Source organism: Orcinus orca, chromosome 4 (assembly GCF_937001465.1).
Source record: "Orcinus orca chromosome 4, mOrcOrc1.1, whole genome shotgun sequence".
In the NCBI taxonomy this organism is placed as follows: domain Eukaryota; kingdom Metazoa; phylum Chordata; class Mammalia; order Artiodactyla; family Delphinidae; genus Orcinus; species Orcinus orca.
In genome coordinates, this window is record NC_064562.1 from 111,030,871 (window position 1) to 111,056,269 (window position 25,399).

The window sequence follows — 25,399 nt, forward strand, 5'->3', positions numbered from 1 at the left end:
AGTACTTCCCTAATCCTAGAGGAAATTCTCAAAAAAATTAGGGGAAAAAAAAAAGAAAGCCTACTACTTTCCTCATTATTTAACACTTTTTTTTCTCAAAGAGCTGTTCTAACTAGTGTAATAAGATGAGAAATTAATGGTATAAATATATTTGAAAGAAGGAAATACATGGATTTCTTCACCTAGAAAACTCAAAAAATATCTTCTAAAGAACTATTAAAATAGTAGGAGCGTTCAAGTAAGTGTCAGTGTTCCAAATAGAAATATAATGAAAAAAATTATATTAACCCTTCAGCATAACTAAAATATTCAAGCATTGTTAGCTATTTACCTATGGAAAGCTACAGAATGATTTTGAGGTAGAGATAAAGACTTAAACAAGTGGACAAACATTTCATGTTCCTGTACGGGAGGATTGGGTATTTTAAAGATGTCAACCCTTTTTTAGCAAATTCAATTTAATTTAAACCAACCTCCTTCCAATTTTTCTTGTGTGGGGGGGAGGGACGGGGGGACTTGACAAAATTATCTTAAGGTTCATCTTGAAGAATAAACAGTATAATTATGAAAATGTTGAAATAAAAATAATAGTGAGGGCAGAAATAAATCTACCGGATTTAAACTATATTATAAAGTTTGGATAACTAAAAGAATATTGTACTGTCATAAGGAAGGAATGAGAGAACATTATGTAATGGAGTAGTTCATCCAGACAAGCTCTTCTAAGGTATAAATATTTAAGATCTGACGAAAGCAGCCGCCCAAATCATGGGAAACGCACATATGCTCCTTGACACGTGCTGTCTGTCCCCTGAGCCAGGACTACTCTCTTCCCCCTGGTCCCCTGTGTCTGATTGATGTCTTTTCATCCTTTAGCTTAGGTCTTTCTCTGACACCTCACTCTCTCCCCATCAACCCTGCACCATGTCCATGAGGCATCAGTAACTAGAGCATGGACTTATTCTGAAAGTCAGTAAAGGATTTCAATTTCATACTTAGAGGGTACTGATTCATGGTAAGAGGTCCAGCCATGGCTGTGGACCTCACCTGCAGAATGTTATTATCAGTGCTTTGGATAAAGGGATAAAGAAACTTTGCCCCTCATGAGAGGCACACAAGTGAGAGAAACACCCTGTGGTAGAGCTGAAAAAATCGGGATCCAAAATTATCTGATTATGCCAAGGCACTGGTTGAATTAAATGAAAGGAAATGAAGTAAGGATTACAAGTAAGTTCTTGGAACTTGGAACACATAAATCCATTCATGGACTGCACCCATTCATTCGGCAAATATGTACGGGTCCTAAATGTGTGTCAGGCGATAGATAAACAGTGTTTCCAAGAACAAACCATGGCACACATCTCATTTGTCCTTAATTAATGAATTAATAGCTCTAACAATTGCTTGATCAGAAGCTCCCTAAGAGCGGGATGGGGTTTATCACAGTCATCGTCGTTTCTCCAGCACATATGTGAGGTGGTGTGGCAGAAGTCTTTTGGTAGAAAATGGAAGAAAAATGCCTATTAGATTTCTGGGAGGATCAAAAAATTTTGTGGCGTTTTGGAACCACGTTGACAGATGGATGACACATTTAAAAACAGTACCTTCATCAGATCATGATACATTTAAAAACAGAGTAGGTCCGTCTGATCACATCACTGGCTGAAGCCTTCTAGTGCTATCTCATTGCACTAAGATTGACATGTCAGCCCTTTGCCGTGGCCGAGAAGGCTCCAGATAATCTGACCCCACCTCCTTCTCTGAGCTCATCTGTCACCTCACTCTCCTTGCCTGTGGTCCTTCCACGTTGCCTGCTGTCTCATACTAGGACACGCCAAGCACCTTCAATTCTAGCTTATTCCTCTCTTAAGGCCTTTGTCCTTGCTGGTCCCTGGGCCTGGACCTTTCCACTGCCAGATGCTCACATGGCCCGTTCAGTCCAGACTCAGCTCCATCAACACCTCCCCACTGCAGCCTTGCATACCAGCCAGTCTAAACTAGACTACCTTCCTTCACTACCAGCTTTATTCTCTGTCTTCCCACTTGTCTGCTATTTATCTCCATCACCTAAAACAAAGGCAGGCCCCGTAGCAGGTACTTAATAAACATATACTGAATGAAAGAATCTTTGAAATAGCAAGAATAAAGATACTTAAATCAGACTGCTTTGCTTGAGGAGAGAAGTACAAGGTATGTTAGAATGAAATAATGTTAATTTACGGAAGTAAAATGAATTTGGCTTGTTTTCCCTTCATTGAGACAAAGGAACCTGCCTTGAACCTGTATCACCCCTATCAAAGTTCAAGCATGTCTTATTTCCATTGTTTTGATTATTTATAATGACTATTTATAATAAGTAGAAACATCAATATTGTTTACTTCACTACAAGGCGCATTTCCATTTACATGCTAGCATAATGCGTTTACTAATTTCTGAATACAGGCGAGTCTAAAGTTGAATGAATCTTCGTGTTTATTATGTAGTAGAATTTTTTATTTATTATGCAGTGGTATTTCAGTAGTAGAATTTCCTTTTGGATTTCTGAGGTACTGCAGCTTTAGAACAACTGTATAAAACTAAAACTACTCAGTCTTAGGCAGCCAGTTTATCCAGTATCTTGTTTATGAAAAATCGTTTAAAAATCAGAGTTACCACTTGTTTTATTATAATTGACTTTGCCTAATTAAAAGCACAAATGCGTTGTGTGGTTATATGGTTTTCTCTTTCCAATGAGGTAGAAAATCTTTAGTTAAATAATTGTCAAGAGTTAAGTGGTACTAATATATTGTTAGTTATAAGCATTCTTCTTATTCCCCATTTTAATTGGGGTCCTCAACCTCTTACATTTTTTTTGAAGTGAATTTTCTTTGAAAGAAATTACAGGCATTTAGAATATAAGTGATGGCCCCAAATCAAAGGTCTTAACATCGGACAGTGGTTTCTCAAAGGTCTTGGAGAACTTCAGAGCGCTTAAGATCTGAACATCAGAACGGCAGTTTGGCAAGAGTATTTACCAACAGCTTAGAGTCACACCTAATAAACTATCAGAGAGTCAGAGATTCTCCAGACAAGGAGCAATTGTTACATTGATTTCCCTAGAAGTATGTGAGTATGATTGTTTTACCACAACCTCATCAGGTTTATGTTTTAGTCTTTTTATTATTATTTTAATATGTATCGTACTTTGATTACTAGTTTGAACATTTTCCCATATGATCATTTTCTTCTTGCAATTTCTTCCATGTGAATTCCTTATAAACACCCTTAAGAGTTTAAGAAAAAGTTTCATAATTATTGATAGAGACAATAGGCAGATGCACAGTAGTTTATATCGTCTCAGTGATTAAGAGTTCCCAATGAATCCATTTGGTTTCTAAATGGGGGAAGAAATCAGCTAATATCTACAAGTATCCTGTAGATACCTTAATATCTACAAGTAACACCTACAAGAAAAGATAGAAGCTAGATCCTGCCTCCATAGCGCCATCAGCTCTATGCAAGAACTTCTGGGGAGCCGTGCCGGTGCTTGAGGACAAGACAGAACAACAATGAAAAACTTCCCAAGGAACTGGAATTCAGAGCTCAACATCCAAATTAGCTAAGGATAAAGTGTTAGCTATTCAGGACTAATCATGTTTACCTACACAGTAGAGCATTATTTAAACATTCTTTATACACATTTCAGGCTCCTGAGTAATTTAATCTGTGATTTTCTTTTCTGTTTCATAAACACACGGATAAATAACATTACCGTATTCCACTCACCTAATATCACAGCAAATCTTCCCATGCTCTCTTACTCGCCATACTTTCCCTTTCCAATTTTTGGAGCATTGACCTAAATGTGTTAGAAAAATAGAATCAATTTAATAACCTATTAGAATCTTAATCTCTTTTCAAGTATATTTGAGAGATACGATCCCTTTCGTGGAGGCACAGTGTAGATTTATACATATCAATATTCAAATTATTTTTAGTTCCAAGGACTAAAGTATAAATGTAAAGCTTAGGTGCAGCTTATGAGTGTGACAGTATAAAACTTAAATAGATCTAGAATTGGTGTGGCTGATGAGTCAGGAGACCATGGGGTCTAATCTGAAATGTTCACTGATTTAAAGTCATTTAAATTAGGCTGTGCAGTGTGGTTGCACAATTTATTAAAAGGACATTTTAATCTTCTTGGTGCTTCAAAAATAATAAAATTGTATACCGAATTCAGGATTCAGAAGAAAATGGCAAAGAGTTCAAAATCATAAACCTATTTTTAACTTTAACTATTTTCACATTGCATTATAAATACTTAGATATTTTGTTATTAGAAATGAGGTATAAAGACAAGGACAAAAATCTATCTTTGTGTTTCTAGCACTTGCCAAAGAGCTTTACACCTACTCTGGGTTCAGTGAATGTTTATAGAAGAGATCAGTGCATGAGCTAGAAGGATTTCCTCAAGCACATGCAATTTTTTTTTTTTTTGGTTGTTTGTCCCATTCACTGTACATTATCTATATGTTGCACCGTGTGTGTGTGTGTGTGTGTGTGTGTGTGTGTGTGTGTGTGTGTGTTGTATTTTTGACTATACTCCCTTGCAGAACAGAAGCTCTTTAAAGATAATCTTTATGGTAGACAGAATAATAGCCTCCCAGAGATGTCCAGCCTGAATCCCTGGTACCTATGAATATGTTACCTTACATGGCAAAAGGAACTTTGCAGATACAATTAAATGAAAGACCTTGAGTTGGGAGATTATCTTGGATTATTTGGGTGGGCCCGGTACAATCACAAGGGTCCTTAAAAGCTGAAAAGGGAGGCAGAAGAGGAAGTGAAAGTGAGGCCATGAGGATTCCATCCACCATTGCTGACTTTGAAGATGGAGGAGGGGGTCACAGCAAAGGAGTAGAGACAGCCTGTAGGTGCTAGAAAAGCAAGAAAATTGAGCCTGTACAGAGAAATGCAACCCTGCTGACACCTTGATTTTGGCCCAGCAAGACCCATGTCAGATTGTCAAACTATAAGGCAAATAAGTGACAGATGATAGATAGATAGATAGATAGATAGATAGATAGATAGATAGATGATAGGTAGATTTTAAGCCACTAAGTTTGTAGTAATTTGTTACAGCAACAATAAAAAACTAATAGTCTCTGACAACACCTTTCTCTAATCACTTCCTCCTTATTTTATGTGTGTTCACGCCTCCATTCCATGCTGGAACAGGACAACATTAATCAGGATTCTTCTGTTTGCAAATCACACACTCAAGCAAAAAAAGGAGGGGGATGGTATATCTCTCATAAGTGGGACCTCCAAGGGATTGAGCTGGCTTCACTCCCAGCTAAGACAAGGCCCAAATCAGTCCACAAAGACTCTTGGTGTCTCTGATCTGCTTTCCTCTATATGCAAGCTTCAGCATTTCTACAATCCACATGCTTTTAGTGGCAAAACTGCCCTCTTTCTTTCAGGAAAGGATTCTAATTTGCCCATCTCTGTAGCGTAGGAGGTTGAAAGTGTGCTATGGTTATCCATTGCTACACTTAAAAATGCCCCAAGACTTATTGGCTTAAAATACAAACACTGCTTTTATTTACTCATGATTCTGCAATTTGGGCAAAGTCTGTGGAAGGCAGCTCATTTCTGATCTGTGTGAAACCAGCTTGAGGCAACTCATTTGGGGCTCAATGATCCACTTCCAAAATGGCTTCACTCATGCAAGCTGGTGCTGGCTGTTGGCTGGATGCTCAGCTGGGGCTGTTGTCTGGAGAACACAGTTCCCCTTCATGTGGCTGCTCCACATGGCTAGGTTGGGCGTCTCACAGGATGTCAGTTTTAGAATAGTTGGACTTTGTACATAGCAATGGGGTTTTCCCCCAAGCACAAAGTGGAAGCTTCTAGGCCTTCTTACGTTTTGGCCCCAATAGACACAAGGTCACTTGCACTACATTCTGTTAATTAAAGCAGATCATAGGGCCCAGTCCAGATTTGAAAATAGGAGACTACATACACAGATCATGAATTCCATTGTTGGGGCTGGTTGGGGCCATCAGAGTAGCAGTCTACCACAGTGGATAACAGAGCTTTGTGAGTGATGGTCCAAGTAAGACCATCTGTTTCCAAAAAAATGGTACAGGCAGTCCCACAAAGGAAACAGGACTGAAAACAAACCTCAGGTATCCATAACAATCATTTCCCTCAGTGCTAGAAAGCATTCCATGAAGCAAAGCTGAATTTCCCTCTACGTCTATTGACTGTACAGCTTGTACATTTCCTGGAGTTGGAGACCTGATTAAAAATTTAAAGTTAAGGAATTAACGAACTTTTTTCCCATTTGACTTTTCTTAAACTATGAATGAAAATAATGATATCATAGAGCAAACACTACTAAAAAGAAATTGTGCAGGATTCATGAATAAACTATAATGTAGGCTAATCCAATGATGTTTATTTGCAATAACCTTTTTAATGTGACAATTCCTTGGATATTGTAGTAAAATATTTTCACCCTACGTGTATGTTTTTATGGTTTGTGTTCATTTTCCACAGTATAGATCCCCAAATGTCAAATTACTAGAGCTGATTTATGGTAATTAGTTTTAAGTTAGAATATTTGAAATGCATTTAATTAATCTTAGCTGTTTAGCAAAGTACAATAAGGTTTTTTGCATTAACAAAGTTTTCTTTATAATATATCAGCTATGCATATGTTTAAGGATATGATGGACTCAGATTACTCTTACCTGAATTTTATATTTAACAAATAAACATGCACTGTTGGGGATTAGACAGTGTTTAGAAAATGTATGTATAAGGATTATTTAGGCTGAAATTGCCAAAGATCCTGGAATATTTAGCACACACTTGTTGATTGATTTCACTGCAGTAAATATGAAGCAATAACAACTATATAAATTATTCAGAGACTCGTCATCCACATCGGGATTCTTTAGAGATCACTTCAGAAAGCAGTTTGGCAGGATATTCTTTTTATAGTTTTTTTTTTTTTTGAAAATCCATGTACAAAAGAGAGATAGATCCATACAAAATGGATAAATACTGATGCTTTTAAAATGAAATTAAATATTTTTAAACATTCAAGTGAAAATTGCATGGTTTTTCCTACTAAAGCTCTCTTGCGTAATTTATTTATCTTCAGTATTATTTTTGTCTTTCAGGAAACCTTATATAGTGAACGTAAGAGATTTATTAAAAACCTTCAATCGCTTGAGAGTGCTTTAGTACTTTGCCTCAAAATCTGCACATAGGCAAAATTCCTGATATTATGAGTTGGGATTTTCAGTGTAAGAGGATTTAAAATCTCTGCTAAAGCACGGGCTTGTTAGCTGTTTCTAAGCGTCATATATCAGAGGGACCCAGCTACTTACCAATCGCTCAAACTAAAATGGGGCAGGACAGGACACGTGGAATGAAAGAGACCAATTTAGACCAAGTGGAAGGTATCAAGTTCTCTGAAAATGACCCTTTTATTCTGGAAAGATATTTTATTCAACTCCAGAAGCGGAGAGAGTAATCAGCACTTACATAGGTATAGATCTCTTTGTACATACAGATACAGATCACTTTTTAAAGATTTCCCTTCATTAAAGCAATTTGAGACATAGTGTTGGAAAGTGTTTTAGTGGTTGGGTGTTTGCAGATTTGAAGTTAGAGACCCCAGTTATCTACTTATAAATCATGTGACTTTGAAACATTCCTAAAAACTTTTTCTTTTGTAAAAACCTTTTTGGGTCTCAGTCCCCCATTCTCTTGGGGTTGTGCTAAAGATCCAGTGAGTGAAGGCCAAAATACTTCACATACCGCAAAGCATTACATTATCAAAATTCATAGCATTATGACTACTACTACCAATAATAAAACATGATTGGGTAACTGGTCTGCAAACAATCCATTGAAAAATCCAGGTGAATTGGATATGTTTTATTTTTTGAAAATATTTTAACTTAGAGAATACACATGAGGTCCAAAGTAGTCGGTACATTTGCCCCCCTTATGTTTAAAGTATTAACTCTTACATTACTGACTTTTGATGGACACTGAATCTGGAAAGATGACTGTATAAATGTTTCCTGAATATTAGGGATTTTATTTTATTAACTGCAGCCCAGAAGGAACATGGTGGGTAATAAAGAGAAATTTGCCTCCTGGTATGACTTGTATCCAGTTGGAAGTCTGGCAATGGTGTGGGGCATATGAGACCATCTGGATATTCTTGTTAATGGTTTATTTCTCTGTTGTTTCTCTCCCAGCTATCGGCAGGACCCTCATCCCCCGTTACTTTAGCACTGTGTTTGAAGGAGGAGTGACTGACCTGTATTACATTCTCAAACACTCAAAAGAATCCTACCACAACTCATCCATCACGGTGGACTGCGACCAGTGTGCGATGGTCACCCAGCACGGGAAGCCCATGTTTACCAAGGTACAGGGCAGGCTCGGCAACAAGCCTTGTTCTTCTTTGGGTGCATTGAAGCATAGTAATTATGGTTGTCTTCTGGAACTTTAACCTGACTTCTCACATCTCAGACGCTTTCAGCACTGTGAGGTCATCGTTTTTGTTTGTAACATGGCAAGACCCTATGGTGAACCCTGTTCTAAGGTGTGTGCATGTGATACAGCTCCCAGGCAAGTCAAACATGATAGACCCTCAAGACTAAGAGAAGAGAGTTTTGGCTGCCTATCAAACTTAGGCTGCTAAATTAGAATTTTGGTGTTTTTTAAAAATTGAGATATAATTGACATTTAACAGTGTATTAGTTTTAAGTATATGAAATAATGATTCGATATATGTATATATTGTGAGATGATTACTACAATAAGTTTAGTTAACATCCATCACTACACATAGTTACAGTTCTTGTGATGAAGACTTTTAAGATCCACTCTCTTAGTATCTTTCAAATATATAATACTTGAAAGATACTAGGTATTGTTCACTATAGCCCATGATGTTGTATATTACATAGAATTTTGGTTTTTATACGAAGGGTCTTCTACAACTAAAAGAACACTCTCCTGTTACTGTGTGGTCAGTATTTGTGTTGTTACTAAAATTAAACAATTTTTAAAGCTAAATTCAAATATGAACAAGCAGGGGAAAAAAATCAACAAACCACAGCTCAACTAGCCATAATCTTTAAGGAACACAAAAACATAAAAATGTAAATGGAACACTATAGACAATCCCCTTATATCTTCTCCCAAGGAGAAAAATTAGTAAGAATAAATATTTAGTCAAAGAATCTGGCGAACGGAAGTTTATTTTAATGAACACTAGTTCATTGCATTTTGACTAAGATTCAATGTGAAACTAATTTGTAATATCTACGATAGCAGCTATCTCTTTTAGTTGAAACACAAATGACAACCCACTCTTTATAGTTAAGAGAAGTTGGATTATCAGGGTTAATTGCAGAAGCCCAATTATAAAACTGAAGATGTGTTTGTTACTTATGCACCATTTTGTGGAAAGAGTAGCTATAAAATGTTTATTATTTAAAGTATTCTTTGATTTTGGTGCGATTTAACCTTTCCGGTGCCCACGAGGGAGTAAAAAAAACAAAGGAAATGCTTATAAGCAAAGGAAATGCTTATAAAATGCAAAAGCAAATCATTAAATGCCATTGAGTTTATGGTATCTTGATTTTTGTCAATAGACATTTTAAATGTGGAAGAGGAGATGGGTTTTTCCCTTTCTTCCTTTTTAACATTTGAGCAGAGAGGAAAGTTCCCACTGCATGTGAAAGTCTATGCTGGAAAGAGCGTTTTGCTGTGTGGAAAGGAATGATCACCTAGATGACGGTTTACTCTGTCTGTGGCTCACCTATTTTCGGAGATACAAAACATTTACATCACCTTGTGGATACCTGAGCCATTTGTAGCATTACAAAGCCTGAGCACTGCAGAGAAAGCCTTTTTCCTGTTGCTTCATTATCGTTTGTGTAGGCTTACTGTTACTTTTAGGTCATTCAAGAAAAACACACCAATTCCTTATGCTTTCAGGGAAAAAAGAAATCCGTGATATGTAAATAAAACTTTCCCATAATGAAGGAGCTACTTCCAAAGCCTGTAGCCGCTGAAAATAAAAATGCATGTTGAAATAGCGCTTTCATCTATTTCCTCAATTTCTTTCTTTCTCAGACCAAAACTTTTTCAGAAATGAGCACCGTCAGTTGTTCCGAAGATATAGTGCTGTACATTCTGGACTGGTTTTAAATCAAAAAGAATCCAGTTCTTTCGATGACTTGATAAAGTGCTTTTTACATTCAAATTAAGAAAATAAGGTTTTCCTCTGTTGCATTTTCCCCTGTCCTGGAGCACTCCCCTCTCAGATGGTACTCACCTCCCAGACGGGACAATCTCCTGAACTCAGCTCTCTTGGTCTCAAGCTTTAATTATTTAGATCACCCATCTGACTCTACTCCACAGCATACATTTGCCAACTCTTGTAATGAATATTTCTATACTGTGGAGAAAAATATCCCTTCTGGGAAATGTAGCTTAGCTGTGTGGACTTCGTCCAGATGCTAATTATGCACATTTATTTTTAGAAAATTCCAAAGCATTCATTTTTCTTTTCTCTTTTTTTTTTTTTTTTTTTTTTTTTGCTCCTTGGTGATTATTATACTACCCAAAGAATCTTTCCAATTTTTCTTTTGTTCTTATATTAATTAAAAATAAGTCATCAAATAATATGGCTATTTAGTAGAAAACAGGGGGCTAATGACATTTCAGTATCACAAAGCAAAATAGTTTGGAATTTTTTTAAGGGGAGCCTGCTATTAGTACATGGCATCCCTTAGCACGTTATGTGAGGCACTATCACATTGTTCTAACTTAGAATATCAATAAGCTCTAATTCTCCAAATAGCATTTGACCCAGCATTTCTTAGTTGCTTTTATGAAAATGTGGTCAACTTGGTGAATCAAAAATCAGCTGCAGTCCTAATCAACAGTAATATTTAATATTCCTCAGGACCATAGTGCATGTTTTGCAATTTCCTGATCCTAGGAACATTATAGATTATGGATAAATATGTAATTAGAGTTTTTAAACACACATTATGAAGCCTTTCTTTTCTGTATTCAATTTCCAATCAAACTGGAAACAAGGCTTAATAATCAGAAGAGCAGTCACCAAGGTTTTCAGAGTCAAAGACCCCTTGAACTGTATTTGAGGGTGTGAATTCAGATAGTGAAAGAACTCCTCTCTGGGGTACGTATTGGGTTATTCTGGGGGCTCACACACTGGAACCATAAGTATAGCCTTTACTGGACACCTTATCACTTCTGTAAACATAGGTTTACGTTTTTTTCTGATCTCAATTATTGATTGTGAAATTAGTTACTACTGCAGAAAAGTACCATGGAAATACCAACCAGTTTTCCAATATGAATCCTCATTCATGTCTTTGACAGTTAGTTCATCATTCTTACCTTAGCCTGTACACCACGTTACCATGTTATACTCCAGGATTTATACATTTACGCTCTTATCCTGACTCTAACCAAATTACTATAATATCAATGATTGTATTGCTCTAATAAATGTATATATATATATATATCTATTGACATATGCATTTACATATGCAGCAGCTCGAAGTAAAACACAATGGGCTTTTTGCAACGGTTAATCTAAAAGCACTAGTCCATGCATGCTGTTCAAAGCATAAAGGCCAAGAAAATTAAATGAACATCCCCACCTAAAAAGTACATTGTATTTCATAAAAGCTACATGAGAATCATTTTATTATACAACTACATGGTCAGTATTGCTTTACAATTAGTCAAAGAAAGAAAAGGGTTAAAAAGCTACCGGTTAGTTTGAGAAATGTTCTTTTTTAGTTCTCTTGTTCCTGGCCTAGTCTCAAGCTAGCACGTGATCCGCTGAACGCCTGCCAGCCTCTTTCTTGTTGATCCTCCAGAGACCATCTGTGCTGGGGGCATTGATTAGAGTGTGTCTGCTGGGATTACATCTTTTCTGTTGCCATGCCAACTAATCAGCTGATTTTGGTTACCACAGAAACAAAATGTCAGAGCTCACAGTACGGTAACATGAATTCAGCACAACAGAAAATGTTTTCTTAATTGGGGACCCTTTTGATTTTGGATTCCAAGTGAAAGGCAGCTTTTTTTAAAAAAGGCCAACTTTAGATAAAAGCTACATTAATTGTATTGATTACAAGGAATGCACAGAATTTTTCTGAAAAGAGAAAACATTAATTCGCCTTCATAAGTTATGCCCATTTTTTTTTTTTTTACAATTTCCAAACAAGGAATATATACATATATATTTTTTTTTCTTAAGTGCCTCTATTCCATTTGCTGGTTGTTGCATATAAAATAAATCACAAAGCCTTCAGTTTCCTTTAACCTCCATGATGGGAGCAGGGGTTGGAGAGACTGCATAGGGCTTGGGTGGAGGCTGTGGATAGAATTACTTGGGGAAGATTAGCAGTGACCAAATTCTCTTCCATCTTGTCATTCAAGGAAGTCAGTCATTTAATTTCCCTTAAAGAAAACACCCAACACAATCAACTTAGATTCAATTCTCAGGATTCCTCTTTTGCACATCCTATGCCTTGGATAAAGATGATTCCTTGGTTTGGGCTGAGAAAGGAGGAGTCCAAGGCTGTTGAGATGTTCCCTTTTGTAGGCCCACAGCAGTTTGGCTGCATGAAGAGTCCTCAGCTGGTTTGCTATGTCACAGTAAACAAAAATCACAGTTTAACTTGACCTTAGAGCTGCTCCAATTGAGTAATTCATCAGACGAACTCCATCCAGGCCTTCCCTTTATGAAATTCTATTCCAGTAGAAGTAAACCGAAACCATTCTCTGACTTGGGTTTATTATGGTTCATAAACACAAAACAAACAGATTAGATAATAAAAAAGGATGACATTTAACTGGGCTAATATTTGTTTAAATAGCCAATAATCCTCCCTCTTTAAAAGAAAAGGACTGTAGCATCCAAATATCCCTTCCCTGTCCTGTGTTGTCAATACATTTCTCTGTCAATGTCTGGCCGCAGTTACCTCCCCTTTGTGAAAGCCTCCACTGCAGGTGGCTTCTGTCATGTTAACGCTCCAGGGGGAATTGCGTGTCTTAATCTCCATGCAGCTCTTTTGAAAACCTTGTTAAATTAATTCTGATGCTGATGAGGCTCTAGAGGAGTGAGGTGGGGACGCTGAAGTCTTCCCCGATTTCACTGTGCTCGACTCTCATGGCAAAGTTGCCAAAAATGAGGCTCTGAAGACAACTCAGCCGAGGAGTTTTGGGGCAAAGAGCCCCATGCCTGAAATTACCCACAGATTCTGCTAATTGGCTCTGAGTTAGAGGTCTTCACCCAGGTTATCAATAATTATCTGACAGTGCTTCTGAGACCTTTGATAAAATGAAGATGGCAGACGTTATTAGCATCTTTCTTAAGTGGTGCCCTATCCACACATTACTAATTCTCCTGCACTGGTATTTCCCTTGTTTAAAGAAAATATTACCTTAAATTAGAGACAATAGAAATCACCTAACCCAGTGCCTAGGACATAGTTGCAACTCAATAAATGGTGGCTTTTTGTATTAAATTCCCAAAGAAGGAAGTGATTATTAATATTTCATAAAAGGTTGATATAAATTGCTAATGATCTTCATGGACTATAGTTTTAGAAATGATCATTTTCCCTATTCAGTTGATTGCTTTTTTTAATGTGTAGTGCAGTGATTTCCAAAGTTTTGTTCTTTTCTCAGTCTAAGAAATCTTTCTTCGAAAAGGCTTGATCAGAAGTCCAATATTTAAAACAGATAAAACTGAAGCTGTTCTGGTTGAGTCTAGGAAGTGAGTGGGAATCTCAGCATCCAGGTGGAGGCTAAGTTTTTCCCAGCAAAGGCCCTGAGACACTGCTCAAACCCCCCCGCCCCCCACCCCCGCAGGTCTCAGATAAGACATTATAACAACCTGTGGTCTAGGGTTCTGTGTTCTTTGGTTACATGTCTTTCATCTTTAAACTATCATTTACTGGCAGGTACAGTACTAGGCAATCTATATACACAATTTCATTTAATATACTTTCCCAACAGTCCTACCTAAGGATATTATTATCCTCATTTTACAGATGAGGAAACTGAAACTTAAGGAATTTATTTGTTTTTCCCAAAGTTGCAAAATAAGTGAAAAATAGAGTCAGGATTTGGATTTAGGACTTTCTGATGCCAAAGCCTCCATGCATTATTTTCTACTGCTTCTCTAAGGTAAACATGGACTGAATAATGAGCTGTAATTGTTTAATTACAACTGAACCAATATTATGCCTCCACTTCCTATCTTATATAGTTGAGATAGAATGAGTGCCATGAGACTACCCAGCATTTTCTTTCATTTCAAAGTCATTAACAGTGAAAAGAAAGGCAAATAAAATAAGAACTACATGCCTAAAATCATCTGACTTTCAAAAGAAGATAAAAATGCTACCCTGTCACTGATCACTCTATCAAGGGGTTCCTGAGCCTCAGAAACCCTGTCTCATTAATAATATATATTTTTCTTAAATTAATTTGGCTCCCCCAAAGCCTGGCCCTTTATGCAAGCAGAATTTGTCATGGCTGATAGGATGTGATTCAAGGAATATATTCTAAATGTGCCTCTATTTTCCACGTGTCACTAACTGATACCCACAGCCTTGGGTTAAGCGTTGCCCTCTGGCTTTTCTCTTTGGAAGTGAAAACTTTCTCTGGTTGGGCAACCTTGTAGAAACTCATACGTAAGCAGGGATACTTTTATTAGATACTTTCTCCCAGAGTAGCATAACCAAGATTAGAACAGAGTTCAAACTCCTATGGTAGAAGCATAATGAAAATGGAGAAAAAAGGAGGTGAAAGAGTACCAATTTTGTGGGGGACACACTGTGTGCCAGGAGTTTTTGACATATCATTGCTATAAGATGGGTTTTGTCTGTATATTTATAAATGAAGAAATGGGGGCTCCTGGAGTTTCAGTAGTAAGTAGTCGAGTTACCTTTAGCTCATGGCTAGTGAGCAGCTGTGCTGTCTTTTGACCCCACTGATTCCAGATCTTACACCTGTCTTGTTCTCCTTGGATACATCACCCGTGTCACATTTTTGTCAAGATCCAGCACCGCCCAAGGGGAGTCAGGGAGACCACGCTGAGTGGCTGACCTGTGAGTTACAGAAATGTGGTGATCACAAAGTACCTAACCACTGAGTCTGTTGTTTGTTGCTTCCAGGTGTGTACAGAAGGCAGACTGACCTTGGAGTTCACCTTTGATGATCTCATGAGAATAAAGACATGGCACTTTACCATTAGACAATACAGAGAGTTAGTCCCGAGAAGCATTCTTGCCATGCATGTAAGTAACTTAATTTCTATTTTACTACTTCCTTTCATCCCCTCATTTTACTCAGAAAGGAGAAGCCCCACTTTCTCACCGTGAAAGAACTCCCAGAGTCTTCACACTTTAGGTAATTAACTCTAAATTATGAGTTTTTCCCCCAAGTTTGGTGCCCTGTGAGCCTTTTTAAAAAATAATTTATTACTTTAAACTCCAAATTGAGGTTACCTCAATAAACAGTTTGTACTTTTCTTAAATTCCATGCAGTCATTATCAAGTACTGCTCTGCCTGGGCTAATAAACCTGTTATGTATACATGGGCAAAGAAATAGAACAGAGAGTAAGAAAAACAGTTTCCAGTTTTGATTAGAACCATCCGACAAGACCTGGGGCTCACATACCTCAGATCCGTGTCCATGCCCTTCCTAACCACAGCGCTGGGAAGCAGCAGAACACCTGGGGTCCTCTTGGTCGCATTTGGCCATAAATCACATCAAATTTATTGAGCACAAATGAGGTGCAAGGGTGGATTTGATGGCAATCTAGAGAGATTTTTAAAGGTAAGACTTGGTAGGAACTCATCAGGTCAGTCCCTTAAGAAGGAGTCACATAGCATCAAATTAAATAAATCCCTCTTCCAGAATGTGCGATGCAGCAGCTTCTGCGAAAATGCTTTGGAACAAAATCAGACTGAATGAGCCTGATTTTTAAGACCCTGTACAATGAAAAGAGAATACAGTCACGGTAGTGAGCGTTTACTGGCTGTTTGATACGCAGGGCCTGTGCTAAGCATTTTGGACACCTTATATTTAGTCCCTACAGTAACTCGAAGAGGTGAATTGTTATTACTCCTATTTTCGAAGTAAGGAAATGGAGGCTCAGATAGGTTTAATAAGTTGTCCAATGCTTTTCAGCCCAAAAGGGACAAATCAAGGTTTCGATTCAGCAGGTTCTGACTCTAACACCCAGGCTGATAAGCTGTCTGTCTCCCCACTGTCCATCCACAGGCTGTCTCCCCAGGCTTTTGTCCTCAACACCCTCCTTCCATCTGGTTTGTCCAATCTCTACCCTTTCCATCGACCCTGTGCTTTCTGCTGTACACTTGAGTGCTGTACACTTGAGTGCTACATTCTTTTTGCCCATCCATGCCCAAGTTCTCCTCAATTTTCAAAGCCCAGTTCACATTCTCCTCTCTCCTTGAAGCAGTCTGGAATAGCCATTCTTATTAGTCTCAAAATAGACGGAGAAGCAGCAGCGTAGAGTAGTGGTCAGGAGCCTGGGCCTGAGAACACACGGGTTTGAATCCCTGTTCCTGTGTGACCTTGGGCAAGTGGCATGACATCTCTGTTCTTCCAGTCCCTCATCTATAAAATGGGTATAGTAATAGAGCCTGCCTCAGAGGACTGGTTTGAAAATTAAGAGTTAATGCACATAAGCACTTAGGCCAGTGCCTGGCACATAGTAGGACCTCTGTGAGTATTGGTGATTGGCTATCAGCAACAATGGCCATGATGAAAGCAAAAATGGCCTTCCATGGGTTTATTATCGTCCTGTCTTCCAACTGCAATGTGAGCTCCTTGAGGTCGACCACAACTATTTGATGCGTCGCTACAGAACCAGCTCTTCCTGGAACCTGGAAAGGCTTCAATAAACACCAGCTCCATGTCCACAGAGGATTCCCTTTCCAGAAATTGACATGAAAAGTGACAAGCTCTGACTGTTTCTCCTGCATTTTATTTATATACACAAAGCCAGTTGGTTGTATCACTGTGAGGAAAATTAAAGTAAAAAATAAAAGAATAAATTAAGGTGTTGGTATAGCCTAGATGGTCTCATGAATGCAGATGTGGAGATAAAGGGATGTTTACTAAGACTTCCTCTGTTTAGCAACAGTTTATATCAATTAAAAAAGAAGAAAAGACAAACAGAAAGAGCATCAACTAAGAGACACTTTACGTTGGAATCCAGAAAGAATTTTCATTTTTTTCTGGTCAAACTGAACATTGGGGGTGGCCCACAAAACATTACATCTTTTTTTTCTGTGGCTGATGCTTTGGAAAATATTATACATACCCTTGCAGTCCTGCAGGATGAAAATTGTTGAAGACATCTATTTCTAGCCTTCGCTTAATGGGGAGGAGAGTTAGAATTTTTTAATATATGTGTATATTTCATGGTAGTTGCAAAGTTTTCACATTTAGTCCTCAGCTCCAAGCTGTTGAAAACAACACTGTCACAACACGCAGCAGAGGCCAGTCCTAAAGCATGGCTCTGCTAGATCCAGCCCACACCTTCCCTCGGGGCAGGGGGGCGGCAGTGCCAGGGACCTCGGAGGTGTCCTGGCTGGACTTAATGACCCTCCTCCTGAAGACACAGGGCCTCTCACAGAGGAGGTGAAGTCATTTCTCCCATCTGACTCAGTTTGATTCTCCCCGGCGATGGGTCTTGCACCACTGATCCAAAAGTGTCCTTAAGTGTTATATGCAAGTGTCTTCAAAATGTGAATTAAATTATCTCCAGCAGCCTGCCCCTCTGAGAAAAATTGACAAGGTGCAGATTGTATTTCTTAGCAGCTGTAGCACAGTCGAGGACTTTGTTGGTACCATCTTACAGGGCTAAAATATATGATTTTTTTCCTGTTTAGGCACAAGATCCTCAGGTCCTGGATCAGCTGTCCAAAAACATCACCAGGATGGGGCTAACAAATTTCACCCTCAACTACCTCAGGGTAAGACCAATGGGTTGATTATATTTCCTGTTGAGTTTGAATTTAGAGGTTTATATATATCTTGAGCCAAGGAATTAAAATGAGGTAATATATCACAATACGTATATCTTTTTAAATTTATTTTATTCAAGTATAGTTGATTTACAATGTTGTGTTAATTTCTGCTATACAGCAAAGTGATTCAGTTATACATATATATACATTCTTTTTCATATTCTTTGCCATTATGGTTTATCACAGGATATTGAATATAGTTCCCTGTGTTATACAGTAGGACCTTGTTTATCCATCCTGTATATAATAGTTTGCATCTGCTAATCCCAAACTCCCACTCCACCCCTCCCCCACCCTTGGTAACCACAAGTCTGTTCTCTATGTCTGTGAGTCTGTTTCTGTTTTGTAGAAACAAAATTCATTTATGTCATAGTTTAGATTTCACATATAAGTGATATTGTATGGTATTTGTCTTTTTCTGACTTACTTCACTTAGTATGATAATCTCTAGTTCCATCCGTGTTGCTGCAAATGACATTATTTCATTCTTTTTTATGGCTGTGTAATATTCCATTGCATGCGTGGACCACATCAACATTTGCAAATGTTGATGGACATTTAGGTTGTTTCCTTGTCTTGACAATTGTGAACAGTAGCACAATTTGTATGTCTTATACCACAGTGTGTGTGTGTGTGTGTGTGTGTGTGTGTGTGTGTGTGTGTGTGATCAACAGATGATTGGGTTTAATTAACAAAAAGCATCAGACCTAGAATTTGTCAGTGTTGAGCTTCTTCTCTATGTTTGTCTGACTCCTGGAATAAATTATTCACAGGCTAGCAATGTCTCTTTCATAAAATGCTTTGGCACTATGTCCCTTCTGATTGTTTCAAGTTTCCAATGTGCTTTTGTTGAGTTCACAGCCTCTGTGTCTGTACCCAGGGACCAGTCACCTATGAGGAGGCTCGGTGTGCCCTCCAGAGAGAGTCCCTTGAAGAAATTCACCTTGGTGCTATAACACAGACATTTATTTCTAAGGCTTCTTAGGGACTCTCTGTGTAACAGATTTTCTGGTTTGGATATAAAATGAATTTTTATTTTAAAAAAATTAAATGTTAGGCAAAACTCTCTGCCCACATAACGCTTACAGCCTCCGTATTTGGTCTAACAGGGTAACATATATCACACTGGTTTTTAGTGTGGAATGGCAGTCATCACATTGCAAGTAGAGGATATGGTTTCCTTCATAAAGCAAGCATTGTCTTCCAGAGTCAACACGAAGGCAGTGGCCACAGTCCACATTCCTTTGCCTCTGAGTTGCTGGCTTCCTTCACCACCGTGATGTAGCAGACCACTTCTCCAGGGCCCGACCCCATCATAATGTTTATGCTATTGTTTCTTTATCCTTAAGTGCAGGTTTGTGAATTTTGTTTTGTATTCACAATCCTCTAAGTACAATCATGTTTGCATACATTGAAATGCTGAAATGTCCTGGCCGGACTTCCTCCTCTGTAAGTGAAGAATAATTTGGACAAATGTTTCCAAGTCATGCCCTCACTGCAATGTGCCGGGCACTGGGCAAGACGCTGAAGATTCAAAGACAAAAGTCGTTGCACCTGTTATCAAGAAACGTCCTCCTACGAGAGTCAGACCCATAAAGACAGAACATTATATGCAAAATGGTGAATACCATGATAGAAGTTTCCAGATGAAATTATGGGAATACAAGATAGACATCTCAGAAGAATCCGTCAGAGAAGGCTTCATGGAAGAGATAATGCCTGTGTAGTGTGTGAAAGAATGAATAAAGTTAAACCAGAGAAAGGAGGAGGAAGGACATTTCCATCAGAGGGAGCAGAAGTTAGGGGATGGAATTCCAAGCAGTCTGTTGATGCTGGGACATGAAGGGAGTTGCCAGGAGAAATGGGAGAGAGAGTTAGTTGGGAGCCAGGTCTTGGAGCAATTGGCTGCCTGGGCTACTGGGCCAGGAGCCTCTGAAAAGATTAACCACGAGGATGGCAGTGTCCCCTTCTTGGGTGAGCGAGAAGAGTCTCTTTCTATTCAGTTTAGATGCCCCAGAGCCCAGTCGAGACGTGGCAAAAGCCAGAGTCAGCTTCACTTCCCACCGCCTCACCCCCAGCATGCCCACCCATTTGGCAGCCCTGAGCCAGGGCGTTCTCCACTAAACAGCCCCCTGGTTCCTGCTCAGAGGAAAACCAGAGTCTGCCCAGGAGGGTGGATCCAGAGGGGAGTGTTCCCAGCCAAGGTAGCCGAGGCTACGTTCTCCTAAACCTCCAGGCTCTGCATTAAGAACTGCTCCCCCGTGGGGCTCCTGGCACAGTGGGAGTGGGTAGCAATGTCTGGGCAAGTGAGGGTCTGCAGTGCCATTCCAGCCACAGGAATTCAGAAGGATGCCCTACACTGCTGGGCATTTCTTCTTGTCAGGAACCAGGAGAGATTTAGTTTAAACCATCTGAACATGCTTCTCCTTAGGCGGATCAAGAATTTCCACACTACGTACCCTCAGCTGACCTCACATAGGAATCTGGGACTTTGGAGTCTATCCTAGACTTGGTCGCTAACTCTCTGCTGAGATCTTGGACAGATCCTTTATTACATCTTTTAGCTGCGTTTAACACAGAGAAATAAAGGCTGAATTTTCCGCACCCCGCCCCCAGTTGCTCTTATTGTCATCAGTGAAACTGTGGCCTTCACCCTGGGGTCAACAAGGCCCACTGGTCCCCACATCTGCAGTTCTCTGCTTCCAGCCCATGAAGAGTGAGGACATCACACCTGCAGAGGGGGAATGACACAGGGAACCGTGTATGGTTTGGGGCAATAGAGAGTAGCGTTTCCAAGGCTACCATCTGAAGTAGCGGTAGCTGCAGGCTCTGCTATATGTACACGTCCTGATGTAGCTGGATGTCACAATGGCCCACGTACACCAGTACCTTCCCCACAAGAGAGCTGGCACAGATGGTATAAGTAAAGTCAGTCACCCAGCTTTAAGTCCCCAAGTGGCAGAACCAGGACTTGAACTCTAGAATCTATGTGTCTCATGGCAAAACTGCTGCCTTTCTAGTAAGAAAGTAGAATGATAGGTTTTTTTTTTAATTTTTGTATTGAAGTATAGTTGATTTACAATGTTGTGTTACTTTCAGGTGTACAGCAAAGTGATTCATATATATATGTATATGCACACATATATATTCTTTTCCAGATTCTTGTTTATAGATTATTACAAGATATTGAATATAGCTGCCTGTAATATACAGTAGGTCCTTGTTGTTTATCTATTTTATATACAATAGTGTGGATCTGTTAATCCCAAACTTCTAATTTATCCCTCCCCCCCTTCCCCTTTGGTAACCATAAGTTTGTTTTCTATGTCTAGGAATCTGTTTTGTAAATAAGTTCATTTGTACCATTTTTTTTAGATTCCACAAATAAGTGACATCCTGTGATATTTGTCTTTCTGTTTGACTTACTTCACTTACTATGATGATCTCTAGGTCCATCCATGGTGCTGCAAATGGCACTATTTCATAGAATGATGATATTGGTAGGAATTGGGTCATGTCTTTCCTTCCTTGACGGGTGAGTCAGCATCTCTCACTGGGTCCTTAATGTACTTCGCCAAAAGTAATATCAGTTCCTGGTATGGTTTAACCGGAGGATTAAGTAAGACGATCCACGTAAAGGGTTTAGCCCAGAGCCCGGGACAGCAAGGACCCAGTTAGTATTCACTGTCGTATTTATTGAGCACCTGCTGGGTGTCCATCATTGTTCCTCATACTGGAACCACTTAGAGCAGCATGGCATCTGGCTGTCTTCTCTCACCCTGGTCCTCCCAACACCACTTGATTTCCCCGGCTTGTGCATCCTGGTTCAGTGCCGTTTGCTTTTCTTGCCTCCACTCACTCCATCACTTACTCATCTATTGATTGCTTCAGGACACTTACTGAGCCTGTTCTGTCTTCCTGGCTGTGTGCCAGGTGCTGGACCTTCATCGTGGAGACCTGGCCTTCTTCCTAGGCGGGTGCTCACAGGCTGATGGGCAAGGCCGGCTACAGCTCCAGCGAGGCGTGCTGACATGGAGGGATGTGCAAGGCCCGTGAGAGCCCAGGGAAGAACCCATGGGTCTCGGGAAGACGGTCAGGATAGAAGCCAACCTCCCATCAGCAACCCCTCCGGGCAGCTGTGAGCCCCTTGGCAAATCATGGCTGAGCAGATTCTCAAACTCAGAAGCCAAATCCAGGACACACAGGCTTCCATGAGGAGACCTGGCCTGGTCAGTGGTCGCTAAGAAGGAGAAACAAAAGTTACTTCTTCATTTCAGAACCGGAATCTAAGATTCCCCTGGTACTCTTATTACCTACTTTTGTAAGACAGTTGAGCAGTCAGAAAAACCATTTATTTATAAAACTGCCTTAAAACCTGGAGCTCCCCCATCCTTCTGAGGAACTCAGCCTTGTCTCAAACCTCAGAAAGTCAGGTGAAGTGTCGATTAAATAGAGTTAATGAACTTCAATAACTATGCCCAGTATCTGCAGAAGAGGTGAGACGTTTTATGTTGACAAATATTAACGCAAGGCCTTCTAAATCAGTAGAAGAATTTTAAGAATCAATGTGTCCTGCTTTGGAAAGGAGGAATGGAGATTTTAAATACTCCAGACATCTGAAATTTCAATAAGATTTGTCTTTCATGAAACGAAATTAAGCAATACAGAAGGTAAGCAATTATAATCACCTAGCTTCGCCAGAACAAGTTCATTTATTCCCAGGAAATTCCGAATCACTCTCAGGGCAGCCTGCCCTCAGGGCATGTGCAAAGCCCGCCAAGGCGGCTCCCCGGTTTGGAGGAAGGAGCCTGCGAAGCACAGCAGCCCAGCTCCAGAGCTTGTGAACACAGATGATGATGCTGGTGCGCCGGGCAGCACTCTGCTGGGACTCTGGGGACCTGATGCTTTCGAAGTGACCACAGAACAGCCGTTGTCATTTGATTTGAGTTGTCAAACTGCCTGCGTTCCCTCGGGCACATCCCAGCACATCAAGGCTGGAGGTGCGCGGTGCTTGGAGGCCAATGGCTGGTTCGCTGGTCCTCGAGGAGCAGAGGCTGGAGGTGGCCGAGCAGAGATGATGCCCTGACCAGGTGTGGCCTCACTTCCTCTGCAGGCCGCCTCGGTGACCTCTGGGAGGCCAGGGCTTACTGACCGAGCGTCCCTGTGGTAGTTATCTGGGCTGGGGCTGGGGCTGGGAACGGACCTGCCGAGTGAGTGGCTGTTAGGCATCCCGGAAACCGGGTAGTGTGTTTCACAAAATGTGCCCGCCGTCTCCTGGAGAGGGAGTCATTTCCTAAAGTGGATGTGACGGTGCCCCTCAGTCAGTGCATTCTGGTGAGGGAACGAGAGAGGGGAGAAGGGGGTGGGATTTCAGGAACGTGTCCTTTACCATGTTTGCTGGACACAGCAGTAGGCCCTGCTGTCCCTGGTATTCCTTGAAGAGGGCACAGGAAGGCCAGGTGCCCTTGAAGAGGCATCGGCGCAAGTCCAAGTCAATGAGACCTGCCCGTGGCACCTCATCAGCTGCCCCCAGATCCCCTTCGCCCGTTATTCACTGTTCATTCCACAAGCATCTATAAGACACCACTCTTGTGCCAGGTCTCCGACACCCTTAAGGAGATCACTGCCTGGTAGGGGAGAAAGAAAAAAAATGTGCTGGGAGAGAAATCTGTCCGGGTACAGAGACGCACGTAATGCTAGCTAACATCACTGAGCACTTCCTGTGTGCCAGGTATGGAGCTGTGCTCTTTGCCGGGAGTCTTTTTTTAATACAACAACCTTACAGGACTCCTGTTAGTCCTGTTTTGCAGATGGGGAAACTGAGGCACAGGGAGGTAACTTCCCAAAGTCACAGAGCTGGTGAGTGGCAGAGAAGGGATTTAAAGCCACGGTCTGACTCCAGGTACAAAGGATGGAGGAGTTGTTGGACGGCGGGTGTGGAAGGTATAAGTCTTCAAGGAGGAACTGGCCCTTGAATTGATTCTGAAAGATGAGTAGATGGTCCCAGACAGACAAGACAGAGGGTCAGCCATGCGCAGTGTCAGAGAAGGATGCAGAAAGCTGGTGGGGGGGTAGGGGCTGGGGGAACACTAGACAGTTCCACATGGCTGGAATGTAACTTTTAAGTTTGCTTAAGGAGTTTGGGTCCAAAACGTACAGGTTAGCTGAGTGGTATAGTTCTAGAGAAAGTTTTGTCCTGGAAAGAGCATGGCATGGTCCAGGGAAGCATCTCATGCTGAGTCCTGGCCTAAGGGGTCAGACAAACAAGAGGATGTGTCAGAGGACAGCCACTTGCTAGCTTTGTGACCCTGGGAAAGTTACTTGACCTTTCTGAGCCTGTTTCCTTATCTGGGAAATGGGATGTAACACCACCCTCGCTGGATTCCAGTGAGATAAATTCATGTGGAGTTCCCTTCTCTTTGCCAGGTGCACTCTTGTAAGGGTCTCTGGTCCTTTCTCCTGGGTAGAGTCCAGTCTTTTAGGTCTCTGGTCCTACCTCTTGGGTGGAATCAAGTCATTCACTAGATTCCGCTGTATTCAGAGTTATGAGGAGAGCTCTCGTGGGTCAGCACACCCAGGAGTCTCATCCTTTAATTCTCGACTTTCATTTCATCAAAGTGAAAGCCCTTTCTAACTCAGGGTTTGAACTTGCCATCATTTCCAGTTTCTCATATGCAGCTCTTATATGTGAATGTTTACTGTATGCAGAAACTCTTTTCTTTAACTAGGTTTAAAGAATAAGACTTTAAAATTGAAAACGAATTGACATCTGTTCCATTTCCTATCCCATGGAAAGAATGAGGGTTGGTAATGCAGAAACCCTGTCGGTAAGCATTTAAAGGAAACCTCTGGCTTGGCCATGAATGGAATGCGCCGTTTTCATTCATCTCCCATCAACAGTAGAGTGGACAATCCTTGCCCACTGGATACTGTAGGGACAGCACTTCTTTATACCTTGAAGGTTTGGGGTAGTTTGGCTTTGCTTTTAAATTTTAAGTCAATCGTCTAACCAAGAGACTTTTGGGGTGGCATCTACTAGGTTCCAGGCTCAAAAGGGCCAGGGCCAGGGTGTTTATAAGAATGGATAAGGCACATTCCCTTTTGCGGGGAGTTGAAGACACTGTTATAAGTCGGTCTGCTTCCAGTTCACATTGTCCAGCCTCAGCTGGGGACCTCAGGTCATCCCAGAGTGTTTCTCCTCTCCTAATAGCCTGAGGATACCCATCCTTGTTGGTCTCAGCAGATGACTTAACTTGGACT

General features: G+C 40.4%; 1 protein-coding gene across 9 annotated transcripts in view; it reads left to right on the forward strand.

The window, feature by feature from the left end:
* The window catches only part of LDB2 (LIM domain binding 2), a 380,705-nt gene that overhangs the window by 291,361 nt on the left and 63,945 nt on the right, over positions 1-25,399 (forward strand). For all 9 annotated transcript variants that reach the window (XM_004282526.4, XM_033410699.2, XM_004282527.4 and 6 more), the window contains exons 3-5: positions 8,263-8,435; positions 15,253-15,375; positions 18,002-18,085. In XM_004282526.4, the coding sequence (XP_004282574.1) occupies positions 8,263-8,435; positions 15,253-15,375; positions 18,002-18,085 (380 nt within the window). The remainder of the gene's footprint in view (positions 1-8,262; positions 8,436-15,252; positions 15,376-18,001; positions 18,086-25,399) is intronic.